The 18,682-nt window shown below is 38.5% G+C and overlaps 1 protein-coding gene across 7 annotated transcripts; it reads left to right on the forward strand.

The window, feature by feature from the left end:
- Positions 1-781: 781 nt before the first annotated feature.
- SMNDC1 (survival motor neuron domain containing 1) lies at positions 782-17,327 on the forward strand. Of its 7 annotated transcripts, XR_009212708.1 has the most exons (8): positions 785-1,073; positions 2,225-2,344; positions 6,881-7,023; positions 7,935-8,096; positions 10,262-10,415; positions 11,355-11,563; positions 15,303-15,374; positions 16,007-17,327. XR_009212708.1 is itself a non-coding variant. In XM_058436031.1 (6 exons), the coding sequence occupies exons 2-6, from the start codon at positions 2,225-2,227 to the stop codon at positions 15,309-15,311; spliced, it is 588 nt and encodes a 195-aa protein (XP_058292014.1). In that variant the 5' UTR covers positions 782-1,073; the 3' UTR covers positions 15,312-17,327. The 7 variants fall into 7 exon arrangements, 4 of the variants coding, with proteins under 4 accessions (XP_058292014.1, XP_032033958.1, XP_032033966.1 ...); XR_009212709.1 differs by lacking the exon at positions 11,355-11,563 and having other exon boundaries at positions 782-1,073; XR_009212707.1 differs by having other exon boundaries at positions 15,303-17,327.
- The last annotated feature ends 1,355 nt before the right edge of the window (positions 17,328-18,682 follow it).

Consider the following 18,682-nt stretch of genomic DNA (forward strand, 5'->3'; position numbering starts at 1 on the left):
AAGGAAAAAGGGTCAACAGCGAAGAGGGTAATCAATAAAACATTTGGCTTCCACTCCAAACCTCTGAACAGGTTTGTGTATCCGTCCAGAAAGCGTATATATTATTACAAACATACACAAGGGGCATTTCTTTTTGAACACAAATGTCAGTATTCCTACCACTCTTTACCATTCTAGACTAACTTGGACGTTGTTCCCTATCAGGCGAGATTAACCCAACTAACTTAATTAAAACCAAGTAGGTTTTAACAAAATAAATTTTAAAGAAATCAATCTCTTCTCCAATAGGTTATTTCTGTAACGATTTAATTAGCTTTCTGTTGCTACTAAGGCTTGTATCATATAAAGAAGTGGTTCTCAGGCTGGGCGCGGTGGCTCACGCCTGTAATCCTAGCATTTTGGGACGCCGATGCGGGAGGATAGTTTGAGCCCAGGAGTTGGAGACCAACCAGGGCAACATAAGGAGAGCCCCAGCGAACAGCCCCCCCCCCCCCCCCCCCCCCTCCCCCCCCCCCCCCCCCCACCGCCGCCGCCGCCGCCGCCGCCGCCGCCGCCGCCGCCCCCGAAAAGCAGTGGTTCTCAAACGTCAGCGGACATTGGTATCATCTGGTGGGCTTATTAAAACCGAGTCTCTAGATTCAGGAGGTCTGGGGTGGGGCTTGAGAATTTGCATTTCCAATAAATTCCAAGCCGGAACTCCAGAAAGATAACCTACATTACGCGCCGGGCGAAGCCCAGCTACGCCATTTCCTTCCTAAGCCCCGCCTACTTCGCGTCCCTAACAGCCAGGGACAGACTAGAGGGCGTGTGGAGTCACGTGAGTCGAGTGACCTCGCGCGAGAGTTTATATTTCTCGCGAGACTTCACCGTCTCTGTCTTTTCCTCCTTCTAGTGCCCGGCTTTCCTCCCCTCCCCCTCGCCGCCGACCGAGTTCTTCGTTTTCAGACCGAGTCGCCTTGTTGTCGTCGCGGTGATTTTCCTGCTACTGCTACTGCTGCTGCTGCCGCCGCCACTACCACTGGGCTCATTTGCCCCGACCCCTTCCCGCCGCCCCGCCCCCAGCCCCACACAAGGTAACAACCCCCCTGAGGGAGAAAGTGAGGCCTGGCCGGGCCCGGGTCCCTCCCGAGGTGAAGCGGAGGCCCAAGGCCGAGGAGCCCGCCTCGCTGGAGACGCCCAGGCGCTGGCCCTGGAGCCCGGAGCCACGGCCGTCTCAGCCAGAGCTGAGCTTCGGCGGTCCGGCCGGCGCTGGCCTCCGTGCGGCGGCGGCAAACACGGCCCGTAGGGAACCGGGTCGGGTGGGGCTGGGCGCCGCGCGGCTCCGTGTGGAGCCTGCCTGTTGGAGCGCGGCGGGGCTCCGGCGGCGGTCCTGGAGGTGGCGTGTGGATTTCCAGGTCCGAATGATCGAGTTGTGGCGGGCTTTGAGGTGCTGCGTGGCGGGGAGAGCAGCCTGGGTCGCTGTAACTCTTGGGGGGCCTTTCCAGGCTCCCACCCTTTGGTTGGACGGGAATTTTACGAAAGAAAAGGGTCCTCGGAAACCTCGTACATTTGCTTATAAACCATCAAAAAGGGTTAATTGGCATCTTATTTTCAGGAAAATGAGTGAGCTGTATCTGGCGAAAGGCGCATTCCTTAGAATGCCTAAATGGGAGAGTACCTGTGCTGTTGTTTTTGATGAAGATAATGCACCGATAAATAAGCGACTGGGCGAAAGATTTTTGTTCTGGAGAAGCAATTTTAAATACACTCTTAATTGAATAGTTCAAGTAAAGATAGTAGTTTGTGTAGTTAATTTAAAAACGCACTTGTTTGGCTTTGGAAGCATACTTTAGTGCTTAAAAATAAGTATTTGGATTGTTTTTGAAAGTTTCGACTTTTCCAACAGAATAGTGCTTTTTAAAAAGATAACATTGATTATTGAGCCGAACTCAGCACCTACCCTGTGGATGGGAGTTAAAAGAAAATGAGAAATTTTTTTGTATCTGTATGCTTTTTTAAAGTATGGAATGTATCTCAAGTTTATAATCCTCAGAATCTGTTGCTTTTAAGTTTGTGGTTTAGCTGAAGTCTAAACCGAGAGTAAAGGTAGTGGTGGTAAATTAAGCTGCAGTGTTAGAAGGAGGTGGAGGCAAAAACTGGTAATTCAGGCAGACAGGGAAGTTAGTTTTTTATGCCTTGATTTTTGGTTTTGTTTTCATGGTCTAACCCTTTTTATTTTTCCCAGATGTCAGAGGATTTAGCAAAGCAGCTAGCAAGCTACAAAGCTCAGCTCCAGCAAGTTGAAGCTGCATTATCTGGAAATGGAGAAAATGAAGATTTGCTAAAATTGAAGAAAGATTTACAAGTAAGTATGGGTAGACAATTGTAGTTTTTCTGTTTTTCAAATTATTGCTTGAATCTCTAAGTACCCAAAGTGCCTTTTGAGAGGTTACACCCCACCCTATGTATATATGTAAATTCTGAAGGTACTGTGGCTTATAGAAGTAGGGTTGCTTCCCCAGTTCTCAGGTTTCTATACATCAGAGTGAATGAAATATTGTTCTTTGTTATATAAATCTTGTGTGCTTACATAATTTTTAAAAACTAAAGTTGATAGAAATTTCCAAGTCTGTCAAATTTTCAAGACGAGAGGTACATGTAACTTCACAATGAAAAACGCTTTTAGTTTTTAAGACCTGACAAATGAAATTTAGTTCAAAAAGTAACAAAGATTGAAGGAGAAAAATAGAACCTTAAGATTCTTTTTAATACCACAAGATTCTTTGAAAATGCGTGCCTTTTTTTTTTCCCCAAAGCCTGGTGGGTTACATTTTGTTTTGAAAACACACCACAAAAATGCCTAAAGAGAGACAAGTGTTCTGTATAATTGTTACACAGATGTTCAGACTTAAGGCTAGGTTTTACGGTAAAGTTGTTGACACTTGTGGAAATTGAACTATGTGGTGAAAAGGAGATCTTTGTCATGGGAGAGTAATACTTTTGTTTCTCAGGACACCAGACTGATTCAGAAAAATGCCATATATAATTTGCAAATACATGGCTTTTAAGAGCTTCCTTTAAATTCTGAACCTGATTTTTAAAAAGTTTCAAGGGTGTTTTGATTAGAGATTGCTTTACCGATTGAGTACTAAACTCAAATCTGTATCCTGTCTAAAAATTCATTCCCTCCCTTTATTATCCCACTGCCCGTTAAAACTATTACTGTTTTAGGGATATCAAAACTGCAAACAAACTTAACTGAAGTAGGGTCCAGATTTGGGATTCTGGAACTGCTTATCTGGGCGTAATTAAGATGAGTTGAATACTTTCAAGTTCTAGATTTAGAATAAAATTGCAGTAGTATGTTATTTTTAAACACACACAAACTATCTGGGATAATTTCAATATGAACAAGACCCCTCTTCGATACGTAGGAGCCAGGCCTGTGGGCTTCAGGGTGCCAATCAATACGAAAAAGATGTTTTGGGTGCAATTTCTCCCACTCTCAGGCCCTTAAGTGAAAAATAACCCAATGGTTTGCCACCTGTCCATTTGATTTGCTCACATGTTGTGAGTATACATTTGAAGATGAGGCAACAGAGCCACACTGACCTCTTCTTACACTCTGTAAAGTGCTTTCTGTTTGCCCCAAAGAGAGATGCCTCGACTACCTTTACCAACTTAAGCAGTCCTTTTTTAGGAAAAGAAAACATTGAGTGCCAATGTTTTGTATATTGCTTCTTGGGCAGTGGGAGGAGGGGTATTTGTTAAACTGGTTGGGTTGGGGAAGTTGGGAGTGGAGTTAGAAATAGCATTATCATCAGGTCTTTTTAATATTTCTAGAATAATTCATCATTAGAGCCTGGGCAGAACTGCCTTACCCTGTCATGATCATCGTAGTAGAAAGTACTGTAGGGGGAAACCATTGTGATAAACATTGTAGTAAGCCCCTAAAAGGCTTGCCTGCGGGGGTTCAGTTAATAATGACCTGGAAATCATTTTTCTGTAAAGTATCCTCTTTTCTATAACCATTTAAGACAGCACTGTCCAGTAGAACTTTCTGTGATGATGGAAATGTTCTATATCTGCTATTCAGTACCATAGCCGCTAGCCACATTTGGTTGGATATTTGAAATACAGCTAGGTTTACTTAGGAGCTGAGTTTTTAATATAATTTAATTAGCCACACATGACTACCATATTGGATGGCAAGGATTTAGAAGTGCAAGTTCTAATACTTCAGATAGTAATAACAATGTTTTTCCTGACCAGTCTTGATCAGAGTTTCTTCCCATTTTATTCTATCATTAGAAATTTCATTTTGGTCACTAGATAAGGTCTGTTTTGAATTGAAAACTACTCAGAAATGGAAACCATCTTTTAAGATGAGGTAATACTCTGAAAAGTATTTGGCTATATGCTGCCACCCAATAATTGTTGTCTCCATTGAGACTACACTTACAGCTTCTATTCTGCTGTGGGGTTCCCCCCCTTATTCCCCTCTTTTTTCCTTCTCTGCCTTCTGGAATGTATCTCGCGCTATGGGTATTTAATTCAGCCTGTTATATTTGGTGAGAAGTCTGTTCAGACTGATTTTGTGGCTTCCTCATATTAATATTTTTTGACCATCATATGGTTTCTAATTTCTTGTCTTCCTCTATAGAATTAGATCCTTATCCTGGTTATTAATTTGTTTGTCCTTTGATTTATGACAAAATGCTTTTTCTGCATCTTTTCAATGACTTCATTTTGCCAGTAAGGTTTCCATGTTTATCTCTTTCATGTACTGTCTTTCATAGAGACTGAAGTTATTCAGCAGGCAGCAAAATAATCTGCTAAAGTCCTGCCTTTCTTTTTTCACTTGAAAAAGTGGGTGTAATAAAATCCAGGCTAGCTAGCTGACTAGCTCCCCGGGCAGTCTATGATAATCACAGATAGTCAATTTATCAGGCTGTTTTGCTGAATAAGCTGGTTCTAAAGGAGGCAGGGGTCAAGTCACTTGTCTCATATATTACAGTGGCTCTCTGCATCCCCGAAACGCCTTCCTTCAGTAAGCAGAGTGCTTGAGTGCACCCCATTTGACCTGCTGATATGTAGATCACAACACCTGATGCTTCCTGGAATTGCCGATTACTGTAACTGCTGCCCATCTGTCGATGAAGGAGCAGTTTCAGAACTCAGACTTGAGGGAGGAAAAGTAATTAATGGTATGTACCTTCAAGAACCCCCTCATACATAAAATAGTTTTTCTAATACTTTGGTCCATACGCACATGTGAAGAATAGAAATTTAGAAGGTTCTTCATAGTTCGTTGGGAGGGTTATGTAAAACCATGGCAAAGTTAAAGGACATTAGGAGTAAATGCTCTGGATTTTTTCTAAAAAAGGGTCATTTCAGCACAGGCCTCTGAATTCACTAATATGCACAGCTTTTCAGGACCCTTTTCTTTGATGAAATATGTTTCTTTAACAAAATATATTTGGAAAATAGCTCTGTCCTAAAGGAAATAGAGTTCTAAATTTGAAACCTACAAGTGCAGAATTCATGTCTGTGCTTAAGTTAAATGATCCCTAGGTGGATCTGGAAGTATTTAATGATAGAGATTTGTGTGGGCTCTTGAGTCAGGCTTACTGGATTACATTCCTTCCCCTAAAAGTGATTAAAAATAAGCCCAGATAATTTACTCTTCTTTAGTGTACTACTTGATCTAGTTATTTGGAAGGTTCTTTGCTTTATTTGCAAAGGACTGTCTAATTAAAAAGATCTAATTAATGGCTAGTTGGCAACCAATAAAACTTAGAGATATTATTCCTACTAAATTTTTAACTCAAACCTAAGTGTTCTATTTATTTATTTATAAAACCTTTCTTCAAGAGATTTAAGACTCAAATATTAGTTTTTTCGGAAATAGCCAGGAAGATTTAGAATCTCTAGGAGAGAGGTAATATTTAACTTTCTTGGCTACTGGAATCAAAATTACTATTATGAAACGTCAGTGGGAACTAGAAGAAACTCAGTACATAGTTTAACTTTGTTAGTTTTTCTCCCCAAGCATACAGTATGATGTTTTAAATGCCACAATGGGTGAACAGCTATGCAAGTTCTTAGATCAGATAAGATGCATAGTGTGGACCTTCATTAGAGTAAAAATACAGTAGACAGGTAGCAGAATCTGTCAGCTTGTACTATTCTCAATTTTTTAGCCATCCCGACACCAAACATCTTTGAATGAAGCCAATAAATGTAAGCCTGAATTAGAAAAAAATATTTGCCACACAGAAAGGCATTGCCTATGTGTATTACCTTTTTTCCCCCTTTTAAATGAAGCTGTGCTAATGTGCTTAACATTAAGGTATGGAACATTTAAAATCTAACCTGGTAATTTGCTTACCCAGATGGGGTGAGTTTTACAATAATTGAATAGGAAGACCACTGGTTTCTTTTACATTGCCTGTAGTATTTTAGTCGAGATATGTATAAGTAGGAACATTTTTGTTACTAATAAAGCTGCTTAAAGTGTTTTGGGATTGCTTGGCAATAAGAGTATCTAATTCAGTCCCTCATACTTGACTTTCTCATCTTTAGAGAGATCTATTCAGCTAAAATAGGCACTTAGAAATAATGCATGGTATAAGCTCAGGTCTTATATTTTCATTAGTATTTGTGGTTAAGTTGAAAGGCAACTATATGGGCTTAAGTCACAGCTCTACCACTTAACTCGCAGAAAATACTGTATCAGTTTCTACATGGGGATAATCACAGTGCTTGCTTAATAGTGTTATGAACTGCAAATGAAATATATGTAGAGTACTTAATGTACAGTATGAAAGCTGTCATCAAAAACAAAGTTGACAATGAGAATTATAAAAATAATATTGTAGTTTTTGTTTTTCTTTTTTAGGAAGTTATAGAACTAACCAAAGACCTTCTGTCAACTCAACCTTCTGAGACGCTTGCAAGTTCAGACAGTTTTGCTTCTACTCAACCTACTCATTCATGGAAAGTAGGAGACAAGTGTATGGCAATCTGGAGTGAAGATGGACAGTAAGTGTAGAAAAACTCTAACTATAACATGAAATAATAAAATACAATGGTAAGAAGTTTTTATTCAGTTTTAACTACCCTATTTTAATCTTGACTTCTATTAGGCAGTATGATTTATAGAGCCAATTTGATTCCTGGGTGGTTGCCATTAATACAGTTTAGTTTTAGTTTTAGATTAAGTTTCGGGGAGAAAAATGGCTGGGATTCTAGAGGAAAGAAAAACAGGACAATGAATGGGTGTTTTCTAAAATAATCTAAATTATTTTCTCAAATTGAAAATCGAGTGAATGGTTGGTTTTTCTGAGAATTCTATGAAGAGCATACACTGACATCATTCCTATAAGAAATATGTTTTCGCTGGGTGTGGTGGCTCATGCCTGTAATCTCAGCACTTTGGGAGGCTGAGGCGGGCAGATCGCTTGAGGTCAGGAGTTGGAGAGCAGCCTGACCAACATGGTGAAACCCTATCTCTACTAAAAATAGAAAAATCAGTCAGGTATGGTGGCGTGTGCCTGTAATCCCAGCTACTTGGGAGACTGAGGCATGAGAATTGTTTGAACCTGGGAGGCGGAGGTTGAAGTGAGCCGAGATTGCACTACTGCACTCCAGCCTGGGCAACAGTGAGACTGTCGCAAAAAAGAGAAGAAAAGAAACCTCTGTTCTCAAAGACATTAAAGCACGTTGAGTAGGTACATGTAAGAGACTTTACCAGCAATATTTTGATTAGGATGTCCTTTTTCGATAGCAGATAACTAACTTCAACCACTCTTGTATTCTCTTTGCTAGAACAACCATTTGATTATAGAAGTTTCATTATAGACACATGTAATAATTTTATCACTACAGTATAAGACTTGTAGGCTGAGTACTAAATCTTTACTCACCTGCTTACAGCCATGATATCTTTACAGGTGTTATGAAGCGGAGATTGAGGAGATAGATGAAGAAAATGGCACCGCTGCAATCACCTTTGCTGGTTATGGCAATGCTGAAGTGACTCCACTGTTGAACCTCAAGCCTGTAGAAGAAGGAAGGAAGGCAAAGGAGGACAGTGGCAACAAACCCATGTCAAAGTAAGTGACTTTGACTTTTCCATTTTAGGTGCAATCTTCTCCATTTGGATACTTGAAGTAGTCTGCAGAGAGAATCTATGCATAAGAAAGTTATAATACTGTTTTACTGTTGTTCTGAAGATTAGCAACAAAGGGTCAACATTATCTGTGTAAGTGTGCCTAAGTAAAGTGAAGATAATTTTGATTCCCATTTAGGCATTCAGTAAAAAGAAGATAACTATATACAATGAACATCTTCCCAGCATATTTTATAAGCCAGGTACTGGGGCTATACCACAGGAGACCACCTCAGGCCTTGTCCCAACTGAGTTTATATTTAGAGAAGAAAACTCGTCATTAATGGAGTGCTTTAACAATAGAGTGTAAACATTACAAAGGAGCTATAACAGGTACTGTAAGGGAACAAGAGGTACTCAGCCTCCACTTTTATTATTAGGGCAGATTTCTTTGAGAAAATGACATCTAAACTGAGATTTGAAAAGAATAAGAGCCAAGTACAAAGCTACAAGGCGGTATGATGTTGATCTGGGCTTGAATTCTTTGTTATTAATGAGCATTATGACCTTGGAGAAGCTATTTAACTCTGTTTCCTCATCTGTAAGATAGGGGCAGTATATTATTGGGTTGTGAGGATTCAAGTGATGTGTTAGTAAAGCTTATAATAGTTCTTTACATGTAGTAGGAGCTTAGTAAATTTTTTTTAAAGGGAGTGAGCACATAAAAGTAACAAATCCCTGTGGTAAAAACTTGGGGCTTGGAAGGTGGGTGGTCTGAGAAGATTAGAGAGGTAAAGTCCAGAACATAAAGAGCTTGTAAGCCACTGATAACATTTTAAGTAGAGGGGATATGATGTGATCACATTTGAGCTTTAGAATGATCACTGTCAGTAGGGAGAGGCAACTACTGCTGTGATCCAGGTATAAGATGATGGCCTGAACCCAGGGAGTAGCAATGGGAATGGGGAACTATGCTGTTTTGAAAAGTAAGAGGCAGAATTAACAATATTTTGGTGAACTTCTGCATATTTGCCACAACTTAGTCTTTTGATTTGTCAAAGAGTTTTCGAAATTTAAGTTGCTACATATTTATATTTGAATATGCAAAAATTATATATTAATGTAAGCATCCCAATAAAATAAAATTCTAGAACAGTGTATTTTTTTTTTATGTCTTTGTCATCTGTGTAAAAAGCCATAGCTTCATGGTGGTAATATGGTACCAGGGAGTCTAGATATTGCCCCTCTTAAAGATCTTTTTTTCATCCTTTTGGTGAGAAGTCAGTGTTAACTGATCAGAAATTATTGGGGGTTTTAGGCTCTGATCCTATTTAGAATCTTATTTAGAATGTTTTTGAAACCCGCAGGTGTTTTGTTTTGGTGAGAATTGTTAGCTATGATTTCCGTTTGTGCTGCTGCATTCTTCCAATGTAGGTAAAATATTTTATCTGCATTGAATCTCTTCATACATTTTTTCTAAATGCTGCACTTGTTAACTATGTCTATTTGGAAGTAGATGAAGGCTTAGATACCCATTAATACTGAAACTCAACTTATTCCTAAAACAACTGGCAACAGCTATACAAAAGTAAAATAGAAAGTCATAGTTGAGGCTGGGCATAGTGGCTCATGCCTGTAATCCCAACACTTTGGGAGGCCAAGGCAGGCATATCACTTGAGGCCAGGAGTTCAAGACCATTCTGGCCAACATGGCGAAACCCCGTCTCTACTAAAAATACAAAAGTTAGCTAGGCACGGTGGCACGTGCTTGTAGTCCCAGCTACTCAGGAGGGTGAGGCACAAGAATCTCTTGAACCCAGGAGGTGGAGGTTGCAGTGAGCCAAGATCGTGCCACTGTACTCCAACTCCAGTCTGGGCGACAGAAACAAGACTTTGTTGCAAAAAAAAAAAAAAAAGTCGAAATATTTACCCTATATGGGTAAATAGATTACAGTTATGTTTAAAAGCTTCGAAGGATGCTATTTTTTAAAAAAACATTTCTTAGTAATTCTGGGTGATTGGTACTGATTTTAATGAGTTAGTACTTTTTATTCATAGACCATTGTATATGTTTGGTTTTTTTTTTTTTTTTGCACTGCCGGTGTCTTCAAGGAAGTCATTCTTGTATAGTAAGTCTTAACAGTTGACATTTAACTTTTTTTCATGCAGAAAAGAAATGATTGCCCAGCAGCGTGAATATAAAAAGAAGAAAGCTTTGAAAAAAGCTCAGAGAATAAAAGAACTTGAGCAGGAAAGAGAGGACCAGAAAGTGAAATGGCAGCAATTCAACAACAGAGCCTATTCTAAAAACAAAAAAGGCCAGGTTGGTAGATCTTTTTATGACACTTTGTAAATTTGAGAAATGCAGCTGTCATTAAAATAACTTTAAAATGAAAAGAGATGTAGTTTTTTTGTAAAGTATGATTAACTCAGATTTAGTATTCAGAATCCTTGTTGATGCTCAATTTAACTTATCAAAAAATATTAGCCATTGTCTCTGCAATAAAAATATTACAAATGAGAGAATTTATATCAGGAATTATAAAAGGTCTATGTTCTTTTCCTTCTATAAACTAATATTTGAAAAAATAGTTGCTACTTAGAGGCAGTGTGCTTAACTCTACCTGCTTTGTTAACATGCCTTCATGCTGGGCATCACCAGTAGATTTTATTTAAAAGTGCATTCAGTTTCCCTTGATACACTTAGAAAGATAAGTGTGTGTTGGGTAGAAAATAACTGTAGCATTCATATAGGAAGTTGAGAATGAGGATAACCTGACTTTCACCCATGTATTACTCTTCACTGCCATCAAGGTAGCCCTTCCATTGATGGACATGGCTTCTGGAAAGAAGCACTTCCTTTCATAAAGATGTTTATTTTGTGACAAAGGCCAAGGGACTTCACAATTTAGCTATCATAACAGGCCCTGCAGTAAACTGCAATACAGCTAGAGCTTTAATCATGCTAAAATGGCTACTCACAGCTGAAGTTAGGATTTGAGTTTACAAAACTAAAATTTTGAGGTATCAGAAGGCAAGTGTTACGAGTATTAATAAATGTAGTGATATTTTCCACAACTTAGAGTAAATGGCTTCCAGCATGGGACCTCTTCTGTACCCATTTTTTAACACTAAACAAAGGCAATATGTTTTTCTTCTTTTAAACATTGAAACCAGAATATATTTTAACATTACTTAAAATTTGAAATTTTTTATTTTTTCCAACACTAATCAGGAATGATTTCTGTTTTCTTTCCCTTAGGTAAAGAGGAGTATTTTTGCTTCACCTGAGAGTGTGACTGGCAAAGTTGGAGTAGGAACTTGTGGAATTGCTGATAAACCTATGACACAATATCAAGATACCTCTAAATACAATGTCAGGCATTTGATGCCTCAATAATCAGAAAAACTGTTGGATTTCATCTCTGCAGGGCTTTACATTTACCTTTTTATCCTTATATTTTTCTAAAGGTAAATTATTTGTTAGATGAGTAAGCAAGATACCATTGTCGTCATTGGTTGACTTCAGTAGGATGAAACATGAAGAAATTGCATTTGATAACTGCTATTCGTTTAACTTTTCTCATTATCAGTACCACGGTTCCCTCAAAGTTTGTTGAATAAAGCAACTTTTGTAGATGCTGTTTCATACAGCGCTTAGATGAATTATTGATCTTCCTAATATCAGGCGCCTACTTAACCTATGGTATGTACTTTTTGTAAGTTGTAACTTGAAATTTGCAGATGCTTTGAACTTGACACATACTCTAGCAATTCATTGGAACACCAAGGCAAAAACACCAACCTGCTAAGAGATCTTTCCATCTTTATTTTCAACTTTAAAACTTAGCTGTTGTTCAGTTAAGCTTAAAGATAGGTTAATTTGTAAATGACAAAGTTTGTTTTGAGGTTTTTCCTCAATAACTTGTTTCCCAGGCCTATTAGGCCATCTCTGAAATTGATCTAGCTGTTTTATTTTTATGTACTCTTAGTTTTATGTAAGAAACCTTAGGATGAGCTCCCTTTTCTAAGGTGTTTTTGTTTTTTGTATGTTTGGTTTTTTCCTGGTTTTTGTTTTTTTTCCATTTACGGCAGTGGTACCATGTTTTGGATGTGTAATGTTTATATGGGAGAACAAAAAGCTGATGTATAGCCCTGTATACAGTGTAGATACTATTTTTGTAAAAACACAAGGCTAAATTAATGAACAAGAATACTGAATATTTCATCATTAAAAATTTCTTGTATTTCTTGTGCATTAATCTGACCATAATTTCCCTGTATATTATGTTCATTTAGCTGTTTGTAATTTTCATTAATTAGATCAAGTTGTCTGCATTTGTTGGTGTAAGTGAACATCACAGTTATCCTGAGTTGAGTTTAAGTCAAATACATGCATAGAAAAGGGTCTTCCTATTAATGGAAGAAGGTAATTTTTAGGATGTGTATTATTTCAGTTTTGTATGTTTAACTTTTATTAAATAAAGTGTTTTTAAAATCTCCAGGGTGTGTTAACAAAAGGTAAAGTCTTTAGCTGTCAGCACTTCAGAGTGATTAAAACTCCGGCCGGGCGCGGTGGCTCACGCCTGTAATTCCAGCACTTTGGGAGGCCAAGGCGGGCGGATCACAAGGTCAGGAGATCGAAACCATCCTGGCTAACACGGTGAAACCCTGCCTCTAGTAAAAACAAAAAATTAGCCGGGCGTGGTGGCGAGCGCCTGTAGTCCCAGCAACTCGGGAGGCTGAGGCAGGAGAATGGCGTGAACCCGGGAGGCAGAGCTTGCAGTGAGCCGAGATCGCGCCACTGCACTCCAGCCTGGGCGACAGAGCAAGACTCCGTCTCAAAAAAAAAAAAAAAAAAAAACCCTCTAAGTACTCGCACACAGCATTCATAGAAGAGAATATTGAGTGTGTGAGAGGTTTCAGTAAATCCTTAAGTATTCCTTCCATTAGAAGAAATTGGATCTTAAAGGGCAAACCAGGCATGTGTTTATAGGATGTCCTCATTTTAATGGGTGTTTGTAGATTTTTGGTGGAAGGGGAAAATAAGTTTTTATTTCATGAATTTCAATTTTTTTTTATAAATTGAAACTTAGGACAGTGGTAGGTAGAATTCTTCATCTCTCTCTTCCACACCCACCCCTCTCAACCCAGGAGGGTCACTGTTTTTCTTCATATAATTCGTGGCCACAGGGTAGGACACAAAGGACAGAAAGGCACAAACTGCAGTAGAAAAAGGTTTGTTGAAGCCTGTAAACTTCTAAATAAAATAAACCTCGTTATTGTAACATCTTAAGAGCTTATCAATAATCAAGAGTAGCCTTGATGGATTGCAAGAGAATCCTTTGAATTAAAAAGCACTGGGAAGAAATTTGGTGTCATTGTGTGACCCCAGAAAATGGTTGTTGAGATTACCTTGGTGGTGTTAGAATAGTAATTCACCTGATGTTTTTGTAGGCAGTCTTGTCCCTCTCTTGACCCTGGGGGCCTTAGTTTTCCCAGTGGACTTTGCAGTAGGAGAGAGAAAAAGAAAAGTGACCTTATTAAAAAAAATAATAAGTTTTGAAAATAGACCTTTAGAATGAAATCAGCAACCTTTGTGTCAGAGATCTAGATGTGGCCGTTTGGAAAAATCTTAGTGTCAGGATGATGTTTGTGTCTCTGAACTAAGAGGCAGGACTCTTAGGGAGACTACTTGTCACAGTGTGATACTGAATTTGAGAAGATGCTCAGTGAGAAGCATGATACCCACAGTATTTTACAGTTGAAGGTGGTTAAGCTCTCTATATTCTGAAACAAAACAAAATAAAAACCTTGACCTTAAAAAGCTTTGTTAGAAAATTTAATGTAGAGTTTTCCCCATTAAGAAAGGAGACTTGAAGCTTTGAAACTGACAGACTGAAATGTTAAATACTGAGTTATGGGCCTCTAAGTAGAAATGGTTGCGTGTAACTTACCAAAGCTTGACATTTGACTGTTGTTACCATTTCAAGGAAAGAACAGTCCTAACCTCCCGAAAATAAAATGTTCAGTTTTAGTAGTAATCACAGTTTACAAGTGCTATTTTAATTAACATGTAGGGAGGCCACAGAGCATACTGGAAAACAGCAAGGACTCTAGAACCAGACTAGTGTTTGTTTATTACCATTTATTACCTGTGTATTCCTCTGATTCATTTTTCTCAGCTGTAGAATGGAAAAATCTGTTTCAGTTTTAAGGATTGAATTCAAATGTGTAAATAGCTTAAGAGTATCCGGCATAAGCACTATAGAAGTGTCTGCTATTACTCTGCAGAGTGGCAGTGGTGAATTATCTGATATTTTTTCCTTAACTTGAATAGCAATCCACATTACAATGGATAACAATACCCATTGTTTATGATTTGAGGCATCCAATTATAACTGTATTATTGAAGTGTTACCACATTACCAAGGTTGTAGGGTATATTTAGTATTCCTAGTTAAAGGTTTGAACTAATTTGTATAGTAGGGCATGTTAATGGGAAGGGGGTGAAGGTTATAATAAAAGTCACCCCTAATGCTTGTTTAAAATTAAAGAGGAGTCTATGGGTCTGGGACCAACCTTAGACTTATCCAGGCCAAGGTATGTTGTTTGACGAACACCGCAGGTGATCCTGTTGTGCATCCCCGTCTAAGAACTGTTTTGTTAACTATAAAAGTTTGACTTTTGAAATGAAGAAAAATTACCTTTTAGCCTAATCATGAAGACTAGGCGTCAAACCAAAACAAGATGATTCAGTTATTGTAGCAACACATTTTTTTAAAAAAATTGCTTGTTGTCACAATGAAGGGTGTGTATCTGTTTCCAGTATGCAATTCTAATGCCGAATGTCTGCCTTAAAAATAGCAAAGGAGACCATCAGGTTAACATAAAGGAAAATTGTAGTTTTGTGACTCATGTGTCTGTAGATTTTAATTTTATAATTACAATTTTTATAAGATAAAAACTACCAGTTGTAAATTCAACCAAAAAAAAATATTTAAAGCTTTGATTTAGCTTTTTGCTTTAACTTGGGTAGTAATTGAAATATAAAGGAAGAAAATCTATTAAAACCAATGAGGTTTTATATTTGTTAAAATCTTGATTCAATAAATATCAGCTGAATTAAGTATGGTACTACGAAGCAATCAATTAGTATAAATGGCAATTTACAAATTCAACAGTAAGTGTAAACATTCTTTGTATCTAGGATTTTTGAGTTGCAAGTTAAACTGAATTTTTACTGCAGTGGAGAGGAGGAGCATAGCAGGCAAAATAACAGGTAATACTGTATTTTAAACAAACAGAAAAACCCAAGTAATTGGCACCCTTTATCTGATCATCTTTTAAAAGGCCTATATATGTGTATAGTTATGTTCTTAAGAAACCTCTTAAGAGGTTCAGAAATCAATTTTATAGATGGAACATTTTAATAATTTGTTTTGGCCTAGCCAAAAGTAAGTAAAATAAAACAAAATGGTGTTAGATTATGTATGTATATAAAGGTTGTTCTTTTGTGGCCTTGATTGGGGTAAAGCAGAACTGAGAATAATAGGGGTTTGTGGTAGTCGACAGCTGAACTAGCTAAAAATACGAAGTTTTGGATATTTAATTAATCTTTCAGTTCCCAGGCAATAAAAACTGGAAACTTAGTTCCACCACACACCTTACCAGTTCATTTAAAACCAGTATAGTCACTGGAATTATTTAAACTGTAATTTGTTTCTCCACTTAGTCTTTTTTAAGAATACAGCTGAAAGAGCCATGGTGATAATTATTAGGAGAGAAGGTTGGCATTTTGTTTGAAGAGCTACTTTCTCAACTTGGGGCTGAAAGTTATCGTTGTTATTTTGCTGGCTCAGGATTTCCCTTTCTTGGTAAAACTGATGTGCTTTTGTTTTTTCCCCTTTCAAGCCCTGTACTTACTTTAGCAAGATGCAGTGAATTTCTGACCAGAGAAACAAAGAATTCAGGCTTGGAGGAAACACTTGACTCCATATCCTGGGAAACTAGAGTTGAAGCCTGAGATCTGAAGCTAGGCTAGTAATCACTTTAATAGATGGTAACTGTCCAAATGTTCATTGCTCAGAAGTAGCAGGAAGGAGTAAGTATCCCTTTAATTCTTTTGCCTGGAGTTTTTCCCTCCAAAATCACCCTCAGGTTTAGTTGACCTAGCTTTCTTTCTAAGTGTGATGAAGCTACTAACTTAGAAATGACTGATCTTAAATGTATACTCTTCTTGTGATTTTAGAGGTACTTTTATAGGTTTTGTTATATTTTTACAGTGCTATTCTGTGCCCTGGTATGAGCATCTGAAATAAATATCTCAATTATTACCCTACCAGTAAAGATTTTTAAAGCATTCCCCAAGGCAAAGGAGCTATGAGCTTGAGGATATGGAAGAAATGCCAAAACTACAGTAAGTTAGTTGGCAGTATCTTAAAAGAACTTCATTTAAAGCCATTTTCTCTAATTTATGACTGTATAGAAAGGTAAAACAGAACAGGAAGTGAAGTTTTCAGCCAGTACATTTATTTTGAACTATGCTGCCTATTTAAAACAATCTGACATATTCCACAAGAAAACCAGTTTCCTATTAGATCTGATACATAGGAAAGGAGATAGCTGCTGATTCTCTTTTCTTGGCACAGTCAGCACTAAATACTAACCTAGGGCATGTTATTATCAGTGTATAATATGTTCAACTTGAGATTAGTCCTTTTTCTTTTTTTTAGAAAGACCAGATAATCACTAAAACTGATGCTACATTAATCTTATAAAGCCTTTATTTAAGAAATTCTATAGGAGGCTGGGTGTGGTGGCTCACACCTGTAATCTCAGCACTTTGGGAGGCCAAGGTGGGCAGATCACATAAGGCCAGGAGTTCGAGACCAGCCTGGCCAACATGGTCAAATGCCCTCTCTACTAAAAAATACAAAAATTAGCCAGGTGTGGTGGCACATGCCATAGTCCCAGCTACTCAGGAGGCTGAGGCAGGAGAATTGCTTGAACCCAAAAGGTGGAGGTTGCAGTGAGCCAAGGTCACACCACTGCACTATACAGCCTGGATGACAGAAATTCTATAGGAAATAAAAAATGACTTCTTTATTAAAGTATTACCAGCCATGGAATTTTGTTTAAGTGAACCAATATTTAGAAACAGTCTTTTTCTGTAAGATCTGGAGTCAAAGTGACTAAAATTCAGGATTAAGGATGCATTAGAAGGTTGCGTACATCAGAGAAACTAGAGAAACACACCCCTTTTAATTTCCTTAGTACTACATCTTCCTAGATGGCAGTCGGGGAGTGGGGTGGTAGTTTATATATATCTGCTTAAATCCTTATAACCCTTCAAGGTAGAGGTAGTACTTATAATAATAGCTTTTCAGGAGGAAAAGGGCTCCATGAAGAAATTAAGTAACTAGGGTCAGCAATGTTGGAACTCGGATTAAAGTGTAATTTTTTTTTTTTTTTTTTTGAGACGGAGTCTCGCTCTGTCGCCCAGGCTGGAGTGCAGTGGCGCAATCTCGGCTTACTGCAAGCTCCGCCTCCCGGGTTCACGCCATTCTCCTGCCTCAGCCTCTCCGACTAGCTGGGACTACAGGCACCTGCCGCCACGCCCAGCTAATTTTGTTTTTGTATTTTTAGTAGAGACGGGGTTTCACCGTGGTCTCAATCTCCTGACCTCGTGATCCGCCCGCCTCGGCCTCCCAAAGTGTTGGGATTACAAGCGTGAGCCACCACGCCCGGCCTAAAGTGTAATTAAAACACTTGCTTTTCCCACATTTTACTGTTCTGGGTTAACTGCTGGGAACCTGATTTTGGTCAGGAACTTTGCCTCAATAATCCTCCTCTTAAAATTCCTTCATAACGCTAAAAGCAGTCATTGTCGGGGAGATTAGAAAGGCATTTCTACAGGAGTTCTCATATCTATTCTAACCAGAAACTTGAGTTGCAGTGACTTCAGAATCCTTTAGTTATAATGCGCTACAGTAGGTTTTACCTGTACCTTTTTGAGACAGAGTCTCGCTCTGTTGCCCAGGCTGGAGTGCAGTGGCTCAATCTCAGCTCACTGCAGCCTCCGCCTCCCAGGTTCAAGATTCTCCTGCCTCAACCTCCTGAGTAGCTGGGACTACAGGTGCATGCCACCATGCCCAGCTAATTTTTCGTTTTTTTGTTTTTTCTTTTTTTTAGTGGATAACAGAATTTCATCATGTTGGCCAGGGTGGTTTCAAACCCCTGACCTCAAGTATCTGCCCACCTCTGCCTTCCAAAGTGCTGGGATTACAGGTGTGAGCCATTGCGCCTGGCCTACCTGTACCTTTTAATGTCACTCAGGTGTTTTATAAATAGGGTACCCTAAATAAGGTTAGTGGAACTTCCAGACTTGTTTGCAATTTGAATAATAGTGTAGCTAAAGGGATGCTCCCAAAAGTTATTTAGAGAACAGATCATGAGAATGGCTTTGTGTCCTACCTGAGGTAGTTAAGATTATTATTAATGTGGCACATTAAACCACATGCAGTTAGGTTATATGGAGTTACCAGTCAGGCTCCTATTTAAATTGCAGAACAGGAATGGTAATTACAA

Source organism: Hylobates moloch, unplaced genomic scaffold (assembly GCF_009828535.3).
Source record: "Hylobates moloch isolate HMO894 unplaced genomic scaffold, HMol_V3 SCAFFOLD_3, whole genome shotgun sequence".
NCBI lineage: Eukaryota > Metazoa > Chordata > Mammalia > Primates > Hylobatidae > Hylobates > Hylobates moloch.

Coding starts and splice junctions, on each gene's coding strand:
- SMNDC1 (XM_032178067.2), top strand. CDS start 2,225: ATGTCAGAGGATTTAGCAAAGCAGCTAGCAAGCTACAAAGCTCAGCTC. Junction 7,024..7,934: donor ATCTGGAGTGAAGATGGACA/GTAAGTGTAGAA, acceptor ATATCTTTACAG/GTGTTATGAAGCGGAGATTG. Junction 8,097..10,261: donor GGCAACAAACCCATGTCAAA/GTAAGTGACTTT, acceptor TTTTTCATGCAG/AAAAGAAATGATTGCCCAGC.